The sequence below is a fragment of the Oncorhynchus mykiss genome, chromosome 3 (assembly GCF_057628025.1).
Source record: "Oncorhynchus mykiss isolate SJ-2025 chromosome 3, ASM5762802v1, whole genome shotgun sequence".
In the NCBI taxonomy this organism is placed as follows: domain Eukaryota; kingdom Metazoa; phylum Chordata; class Actinopteri; order Salmoniformes; family Salmonidae; genus Oncorhynchus; species Oncorhynchus mykiss.
Genome location: NC_143024.1, coordinates 35,773,314 through 35,783,809, shown reverse-complemented (window position 1 = coordinate 35,783,809; position 10,496 = coordinate 35,773,314). Strand labels below are relative to the sequence as shown.

At 43.5% G+C, this 10,496-nt stretch overlaps 1 protein-coding gene across 1 annotated transcript; it reads left to right on the top strand.

Moving 5' to 3' along the window:
• The first annotated feature begins 860 nt into the window (after window positions 1-860).
• Window positions 861-9,835, top strand: LOC110515020 (protein rapunzel). Its single transcript, XM_021594088.3, has 3 exons — window positions 861-966; window positions 1,272-1,310; window positions 8,107-9,835. Exon 3 carries the CDS (start codon window positions 8,182-8,184, stop codon window positions 9,346-9,348), a length of 1,167 nt encoding a protein of 388 aa, XP_021449763.3. The 5' UTR covers window positions 861-966; window positions 1,272-1,310; window positions 8,107-8,181; the 3' UTR covers window positions 9,349-9,835.
• The last annotated feature ends 661 nt before the right edge of the window (window positions 9,836-10,496 follow it).

Sequence of the window (10,496 nt, the reverse complement as noted above, 5' to 3'; positions counted from 1 at the left end):
CAAAGTACAGAGAGATCCTTGATGAAAACCTGCTCCAGAGGGCTCAGGACCTCAGACTGGGGTGAGGGTCCAACAGGACAATGACCCTAGGCACACAGCCAAGACAACACAGAAGTGGCTTTGGGACAAGTCTCTGAATGTTGTTGAGTGGCACAGCTGGAGCCCGGACTTGAACCTGATCTAACATCACTGGAGAGACCTGAAAATGGCTGTGCAACAAAGCTCTCCAACCAAGCTTGAGAGGATCTGCAGAGAAGAATGGGAGAAACTCCCCAAATACAGTTGTGCCAAGCTTGTAGCGTCATACCCAAGAAGACTCGAATCTGTAATCACTGCCAAAGGTGCTTCAAAGAAGTACTGAGTAAAGGGTCTGAATTCTTATGTAAATGTGATATTTAAAAAATATATATTACAAATATGCAAACATTTAAAAAGTGTTTGCTTTGTCATTATGGGGTATTGTGCGTAGATTGATGAGGGGGAAAAACTATGTAATCCATTTTAGAATAAGGCTGTAACGTAACAAAATGTGGAAAAAGTCAAGGGGTCTTTATACTTTCCAAATGTACTGTTTGTGGTAAAGGGCTGCTTGACTTTCCCTGTTTTTGCTCTCTTGCAGGCATGCACACGCACGCACGCACACAGACACACACACACACAACACACACACACACACACACACACACACACACACACACACACACACACACACACACACACACACACACACACACACACACACACACACACACACACACACACACACACACACAACCCTCCAGACCCTGTGGGAATGGCAGTGTGGTGTCCTTGCATGGGCGGTGTTTATAGGATGTTATCTGTCTCAGTGCCTGCACCTCAGACTACATATACATCCCAACACTAGGAGGCTGGTGCTCAGAGGCACAGTTGGACTGTTGGATAACTGGACTGCACCCCCCTGGATGCTTTATTGGACTATCAGAGGTGAGTTTCTTCCTCTTTTCTTTATCGTGCTCCATTTTGTTTAACTATCTGGGCAGTTTGAATTTGCATCAAGGGTGTCAACTTTTATTTACCCAGATTTTCTATTCTTTGATGAACTGATCTTGTTTGAGAAGTATAGGGTACATCTGAGACCTATATGAAAACATGAGGAACTGATATTGAAAGATCCAATAAGACAAAACACCTCTTGTAGGTTACAAAAATAATTTTTGGCTAGCCTTTTTCCTTCTCTTAATTGTACCCTTTGATTATGATTCTCAGAGTCAACTGTTTTTGTTTTACAGGTGAAGACTTCACATATCCCAAACCAGGACAATTTCTCAGTAAGTTAAAAAAAAGAAGTTTTATTATTCAGTTAAATGTTGTGATGACTAACAAGTGAATTCTACTAAATAAAGCATATTATTTCATGGCATATAAACCTGGTAAACACCTCACAGCTCTCACAAAACGAATACACACCAAACCAGTTATCATTTTAAAAGATAAGGATACAAATGCTTTCATTAGAAACAACAACACTATTAATGACAATTTGAAAAGCTTCTATAAAAATCTATATAAATCAGAATTAAACAACAATTGGACAGATCCTAAAGCCTTAGACTCAACAACACTGAAACAACTATCAGCAGACAAAAAAATAATCACTAAGAATAGAAATACAGTATCTGATGAATTTGCTTTATAAAGGGGCAGAAGACAGGGATGTCCTCTCTCCATACTCCTGTTGGCACTGGCAATTTAACCACTTGCAGAAATAATTACACAGGACCTAAACATAACAGGTTTGGTAAACATGAATATAAACTAAGCTCATTTGCTGATGAACTCCTGATAGTCTACATAGGGACACTCGAAGTCAATCTTCAATGAATCATTGTTTATGAACAGCATGCTGCAGTGGTGGTCAAAGTCAAACTTAGATGCCTAAAGTACCAGTCTGAATTGAGCTCCTTTTGGGGCAGTCCCGTTAGATCTCTTTTATACTGGTTACAGACACATTACATAGTCATAGTGCATAGGGTTGGTTCCGGCATGTGTCTGGCACTGTCTCCAATTTTACCTTATAGAACATATTCTGGGCGTTTTGCCAGATAGCACTAAGGAAGGAGGGGGTCATGTCGCGCCCCCCCCCCCCCCCCCCCCGCCTAAACATTTTCAAGGCTGTCTCTGAACATTACTAAAAAATGGAGTCAATAAGTATTAAATTATTTTGTTGTGGCAAGCCTAAAGAAGTTAAAGAGTAAAACTCTGCTTGAAAAGGTCCCATAATACATTACATGGTCTCACTGTGTGCAATAATATTTATTTGTATTAATTTATCATTATTATATTTTTTCACCCCTTCTCCCCAATGTTGTGATATCCATTTGGTAGTTAGTCTTGTCCCATTGCTGCAACTCCCGTATGGACTCGGTAGAGGTGAAGGTCGAAAGCCGTGCCGCACTGCTTTTTGACACAATGCTCGCTTAACCCAGCCTCAGCAATGTGTCGGAGGAAACACCGTACACCTGGCGACCATGTCAGCGTGCATTGCGCCCGGCCCACCACAGGAGTCACTAGAGTGTGGGACAAGGACAACCCGTCCGGCCAAACCCTCCCCTAACCCGGACAACGCTGGGCCAATTGTGCGCCGCCTCATGGGTTTTCCGGTTGCGGCCGGCTGCGACACAGCCTGCAATAATAGTGATTTAACATGATTTTTTAATGACTACCTCTATACACCAAACATACAATTATCAGTAAGGTCCTTCAATCTAGCAGGGAATTTCAACCACAGATTCAACTACAAAGACCAGGCAAGTTTTCCAATGCCTCGCAAAGAAGGGCACCTATTGGTATTTTATTTTATTAAGATCCCCATTAGCCAACGACAATAGCGAAAGCTAGTCTTAAAAGACGCCTCACAAGTCCTCAACTGGCAGCTTCCTTAAATAGTACCCACAAAACACCAGTCTCAACGTCAACAGTGAAGAGGCAACTCTGGGATGCTGGCCTTCTAGGCAGAGTTCCTCTGTCCAGTGTCTGTGTTCTTTTGCCCAACTTAATATTGTATTTTTATTGGCCAGTCTAAGGTGGCTTTTTCTTTGCAACTCTGCCTAGAAGGCCAGCATCCCGGAGTCGCCTCTTCCCTGTTGACGTTAAGACAGGTATTTTGAGGGTACTATTTTAATGAAGATGCCAGTTGAGGACTTGTGAGGCATCGGTTTCTCAAACTAGACAATCTAATGTACTTGTCCTCTTGCTCAGTTTTACACCAGGGCCTCCCACTCCTCTTTCTACTCTGGTTAGAGCCAGTTTGCGCTATTCTGTGAATGGAGTAGCAATCAGCACAACCGTTTCAGCTGTGATAACATAATTGAAAAAGGGTTTTCTAAGGTTCCGGACTTTGGACCGTCGCAGGAGTTTCCGGGCTGTGGACCGTCGCAGGAGGTTTCGGACTGTGAACCTTCGCCGGAAGCTCTGGACTGTGAACCGTCGCCGGAAGCTCTGGACTGGGGACCATAGCCGGAAGCTCTGAACTGGGGACTGTCGCCGGAAGCTCTGGACTGGGGACCCTCGCCAAAAGCTCTGGACTGGGGACCGTTGCCGGAAGCTCTGGACTGGGGACCGTCGCCGGAAGCCTGGCGCGTGGAGCCGGCACAGGTGGCACTGGACTGGTGACATGCACTTGAGTGCGAGGTGCAGGCAAAGGACATACCGGACTGGACAGGCGCAATGGTGGCCTAGTGCGTGGAGCCAGTACAGGTGGCACAGGACTGGTGACACGCACTTTGGGGCGAGTGCGAGGAGCAGGCACAGGACGTAGCGGACTGGGAAAGCCCACTGGAGGCCTGGTGCGTGGAGCCGACACAGGTGGTACCAGACTGGTAAAACACACTTCAGGGCAAGTGCGAGGAGGAGACACAGGATGTACCGGACTGGGTGGGCGCACTGGAGGCTTAGTGCGTGGAGCCGGCACAGGTGGTACCGGACTGGTAACACACACTTCAGGGCAAGTGCGAGGAGGAGACACAGGACGTACCGGACTGGGAAGGCGCACTGGAGACCAGAAGGGTGGAGCCAGCCCAAGTTGCACCAGACTGCTAACCGGATCCCCTGGTCGGATGTTGAGCAGAACACACTTGCACAACATCTCTCTCATTTCTCTCTCTCCTCACCTCCCCAATGCCTCACAGACAGTCTCTGGCACTTCAGGGCGAGAGCAGGAAGCAGGCACAGAATGTACCGGACTGGAGACACGCACTTCAGGGAGAGTGCGAGGAGGAGACACAGGACATACCGGACTGAGGAGGCGCACTGGAGGCCAGATACGTGGAGCCGGCCCAGGTTTCACCGGACAGATGACACACTCCTCCAAACGCCTGCGTTGCCGCATACTCCTAGCCAGCTCCATTCTCCGATATCCCTACTCACTCTGTTCCATCGAATCCCAGGCGGGCTCTGTTACTCTCCTTGGGTCGACCGACCACCTCTCTATCTCCTCCCAGGTGGTCTCTGACTCTTCCCTCTGCTCAGCCGCCAGCTCCATGTGCCCCCTCCCCCCCAAAATTTGGGGGTTTCTGTGGCGTCGTCGCTGTCCCTCCATGCTCCTTGGCGACTCCCACCAAGGAAGGGACTCGTGTCCTCTCATGTCCTCCCAAGTACAAAACTTCCTTACCTCCTTTTCATGCTGCTTGGTCCTTTGTTGGTGGGATATTCTGTCACGTTCGTGAGGAGAAACCGACCAAGGCGCAGCGGATGTTGAGTTCCACATAATTATTATAAAGTGAAACTTAGCAAAAACAAAAACAATAAATTATTAAATTAACAACGAAACTTTACTACGTGGTGCACATACACAAAACACAAAATAATATCCCACAAACACAGGTGGGAAAAATGCTACCTAAATATGATCCCCAATGAGAGACAACGGTTATCAGCTGCCTCTAATTGGGAATCATACAAATCACTAACATAGAAAAATAAACTGGAACACCACATAGAATAATAAACTAGAATACCCCCAGTCACGCCCTGACCTACTACACCATAGAGAAACAAGGGCTCTCTATGGTCAGGGCGTGACAGTGTATGTTGACTATGCAAACTATTTGGAATTTTCAATACATTGTTTCTTATAAAAACAAGAAGTGATGCAGTCAGTCTTCCCTCAACTCTTAGCCAAGAGAGACTGGCATGCATAGTATTGATATTAGCCCTCTGATTACAATGAAGAGGAAAACGTTCCACTCTGTTCTGGGCCAGGTGCAGCTTAACTAGGTCCTTTATTAAAGTGACCAGTTTCAGGAAATTAGGCGTATGTCGTGGTTCACTACTTCGCAGGAGAACAGTTATGTAAAAAATTAAATAATCAAAATGTGTTTTTTGGACATATGAACTTTAATGTGCCATAATAACAAACTTGTATGCCATCTGTAAATACAAATAAAATTGTTAAATTACGAGCCTAGTTGGTTTAGCCAAAGCAAAAGCAGGCAACCTTCCTGCTAGCCATGTTTGGCTGAGATAATGAGTGGGCTGGACATGCCGAGAGATGAGTTTGGATTGGTCTGTCATATAGCAGGTTTCTGTCTATTTGAGCTGGACAGTATATATTTTTATTTAAATTGTACCATGTATTAAAACTGCATAAGTGTTGCTCTCCACTTTCTGGAGGACTGACTTTTGAAATCAGTGGAATTTGAGTATGATAGCTTCCGGATTACATCTTCAAACTAAGGGCAACCATGGCATCCGATAGGAGATGCGTCCAACCATGAATGATGTATAAGTTACGGGTAAGATAGTCTGGCTAGCTACATTATCCGATATTACATGTTTCTAATTTTGACAGAAATAGCCATTTACTTGGCTAGCTATAGCCTAATGTTAGCTAGCTAACATTGAACCTGGTTGGTTAGCTATCTACAGATTCATGCAGGTTAGTAACGTCATGAGTTGTGATTATGGTTCATTGTTTACCTATCTAGCTAATTAATGTTAGCTGGCTGGCTCGCTAGCTAACGTTACGTGTATGACCTTATTATTTGTACCTCAGAGCTATTTTCTTAGCTAGCTACATGTCTTAACAAAGGACTCCATTATGCAAGTAACCATTTCGGGTGCGGTCGTGAATTCAGTCTGGCCATCTACTCCGATTTCAGAGCACTCTCATCTGAGTGTGCCAGAGAGCGCAGAATAACTGATGAATTTACAAAAGGTCAACACAAGTTGAATATAGCTGGTGTCAGCAAACCAGTAAACCCATCGGTCCGAGCGTCCGCTGTGCGCTCTGAAAGCGAAACGCTCTGAATTTATGACTGGACAATCTGAAAGCACATTTGCAGTCATCAACGCTCTGGATAACATAACAACCTAACCAGCTCCGCTAGGGAGAGTAATGTTTAGTGAGCTGTTCTCTCTCACTTAGATGTCTGGAAGTAGATAGCAAGTTAGCCTGGGTGCTTGACTGCTGTTGTTAGTACATTCGGATCAACCCTTAAAGAGATGGGTGGGGCTAAAGCTTAAGAGGGTGTGAACGTTGCTGAATGGGTGTAGACAAAGATGGGCTCACCATTAGTAGTACCAAAACTTCAAAGGCCATTTTCTCAAAAGTGAGTTTACAAGTTTCATCTTTCAAAGCAAAATGACTTTCCCATTGTTTCTCAACTGTAGTGTATGAAGTACCATTTTGTAGTTCTGAGTCTGTACTTTTATCCAATGTAAAAAAAACAATATCACATTTTGCAACATAAGACCGATTTGACCCTGCAGGGCTTGCTTTGTGGAGTGTTGTGTGGTGTCGAAAAACTATAACAATGAATATCCCTTTTAGCATGATGAGGTTATTAATTACACTATGGATGGTGTATCAATACACCCAGTCACTACAAAGATACAGGCGTTCTTCCTTACTCAGATGCCAGAGATGAAAGCAAACCACTCAGGGATTTCACCATGAGGCCAATGGTGACTTTACAACAGTTACAGAGTTTAATGGCTGTGATAAGAGAAACTGAGGATGGATCAACAACATTGTAGTTACTCCACAACACTAACCTAGTTGACAGAGTGAAAAGAAGGAAACCTGTACAGAATATAACTATTCCAAAACATGCATTTTGTAATACTGAAAAATAATTGACAAAGCAATTAACTTTTTGATCCTGAATACAAAGTGTCATATTTGGGGCAGATCCAACACAATACATCATGAAGTACCACTCATATTTTTAAGCATGGTGGTGGCTCTATCACTTTATAGGTATGGTTGTCATCGGCAAGGACTAGGGTTAAAATAAATGGGTTACAGATAAGTACACATGCTAAATCCTAGAGGAAAACCCAGTTCAGTCTGCTTTCCAACAGACACTGGGATACAAGTTCACCTTTTAGCAGGTCAATAACCTAAAACGTAAGGCCAAATATACACTGGAGTTGCAATCCACATGTACAATCCACATGGGCAAAGCTCTTAGACTTACCCAGAAAGGCTCAGCTGTCATTCACTTTGTCATTATGGGGTATTGTGTGGAGATGGGTGAGAAAATAAAATACTTAATCCATTTTGAGTTCAGGGCGATGAATACTTTCTGAAAGCACTGTAGGTATGAGAAAGTATGATGTCATTCATGTTTGTTGAAATTGTTGAAGATTGGGCATTAAGTCGCAGCCAACGTTATGTCTAGTTCTGTGAAATGTTAAGCTGTCTAAAAAATCTAATAAAAATCTACAACATTTTTATAAAATTTACAAAACACTTCTACAAATTCCAATGATTTAATGTATTCTTAAAGCTACAATATGTAACTTTTTAAGGTGACCAAATTCACATTGAAATGTGAGTTAAAGATCTTTCCCATTGAAAGCAAGTCTAAGAAGCGGTATATCTGTTATTTGTGTGCTATTTCTATGCTTCACGTTCTGAAGTTTCTTTTTTGCATCTTTTACTTCCAGTTTTGAACACCTGCTTCAAACAGCTGAATATATCATATTTTGGGTTATGGAAAATATATTTCACAGCGGTTTAGACAGTACAATTTTCTACACCAGGGGTGTCAAACTCATTCCATGGAGGGCCAGGTGTCTACAGGTGTTTGGTTTTAAAGTTTGTTCTTCTTTCTCTTTCAGACATTAACATATTTCAAGATTCTTTGAAGACCTAGTTGGACGTTAGTCTGTGACAGAGCCCTCAAAATTACCAGTATGGCAGAATTGCTCATGCAGAACAAGGACAAGATTGAGAAGGCGGTGGAGATCATGGGACAGGCCTCTGCGATCCTGGCAGCCACTGTGGGCCAGCTCCATCCCATCCTGGAGGCTGTATTCTTAGTATCCAATGTGATCTTCAGCAACCCAGAAGGAGAGGACGCCCGCTATCTGACTAAACAGTTCAGCATGGTCAACCAGAAACTGGAAGGCATCCAGGCTGAGAACAACCAAATCGCTGTGGAGCTAGAGAATATCTCCATGAATAAGCAGAACTTTGACCGTGAGGCTAAAATTCTCAGCCAGCATGAGAAGTACCAGGACATTGTCAACGCCAAACCAGAGTCAAAAGAGAAGAAGATGGAGAAGTTCCTCAGCCATTATGAGAACACGGACGCAGACTTGAACCTGGACGCCCTCTACAATGATCTTACTGGGGACAATATCTCAGGTAAGCCCATGCTGGTTTCCACAGAACAATGGAGTAGAAAGGCAGTAGAAACGTTCTGTGCCAGGCTTAAGAAGCTCTTTGTGGTGGGCATCATTGCTGTCATTGGTTACGCCAGCCTCAAGAAAGGGTTTATGGTGGATGAGATAGTGAAGAAATGGCTGGAGCGTTGGGAAGATGTTGAGAACCGCGTGAAAGCAGTGTTGGATGATTACACTGTAAATTTACACAAAAGAGCCAAAAAGGATATGGACGACCAGCTTAAGGAGAAACCTGGCAGTGTTGACCTTGACTTCACTAAATCGATATTGAAAACCCTTAAAGAGAAATATTACTGGGTGAGCTGGTCTGTCAGGGTCTTCAATGACAAGGAGCGCCTTTTCTGTTTCAACTGGCTAGTTGGAAAGAAGTACCATGGCAGTGAGGGAGGAGCTAATTACTTTGAAGTGATGACCAAGAACAACATCAAAGTGATGATCTCTTTTAGTGTTCAGCCTAAGCCTATCAACGAGGTTCAGATCCAGCAAGAGATTGAGGGGCAGAAGCTGAAAAGGAACATGATGGATGTGGCTCAGGTCCTCAGCAGAAGTCTCCCCAACTACCAGGTGCATGCTGTCAGCTACTATAAGGAAGTGGTGGAGTCCAACAACTTCCAAAAGGATTGTTTCTACTATGGAAAACACCAAAACGTGCACCTATACATTCATGCTGTTTAGGCTTTTGTTTCACAGGGCAGTTATAATGAGAGTAGTTATAATGATTAAAACTACAAATAAAATCATTAAGTTTAGGTGTTTGTATTGATATCTAAAACATAGCTGATGGTTTAGCTGGTGATTGTGGGAAATGTACTCTCTTGTTTATTTGTTTTGTAGGTTTGTGTAGTTTGTGATAGTTTAAACTATCAGGATTTGTATCTGTATAAGAATGGATATGAGTCATTTTATGTCAGGCTGTGGGTATCTACTGAACAGTGACAAAGTATGAGAATGTGATACTTCCTTCTACCAAAGAGAATAGTAAAATACCTTATTTTACCTGCATTCCAGTATTTCATTATGACCATACTATAAATTAGCACACCAACCAGTGTAATAATGTGTACTGAGGACCTAATCAAGCTTATTTTGAAATTGCAGTTTATAGATCCACCACACTGTGCAGATCTAAAGCAAAGACTATTAAAAGAGCCTTAAAACATTACATCTCTGTCTATAGTCATACATTCCTTTTTACAGCTATCATTTGTCATTTTTATTGTCTTCATTCATAAATCACAATATAAAGGACATTATTACACTGTTGTAAAATAGGACTTTTGTGTTCTATTACTACGCAGCTGGTACATGCAGTCATCAACATTAATACTGATACTATGTGACAGTTTATTGCTTACATTCTGTTACGCGGAGCAGAGCAGGTTAACCCAAGAGCAGACTCAGACGAGGAGACTGGAATAAGGTAACCTAGGTATGTATTACAAAACAGAGGGAAGATGGGTTAGGAAGCGAAGCTTGGACGGGTTGCAGGGAGCCAGGTGCTGAGGCTGAGGCTAGAGCGAGGGGAGTTGGGGCTGGATAAGCAGGTCCGAAGAGGAATCCAAGAAAGCGGTAGAGTGGGGGGACCAGGACAGGGTAGCAGGACTGACGAGACATGGGACTGGAGACAGGGACCAGAGTCAGAGAGGACAGAATTGTAGCAGAGAGGAAAACAGCGTCAGGCAAGGGAAGACAGGCACAACACGAAAACAGGATCTATGCAGGAACAAACGGCTAAAACCGCAGTCTGACTGAGCAGAGGTTACAATCTGTCAGGATGGAAGTGGCAGGGCTAAGTATTTGTAGAGGTCTTGATTATGGAACAG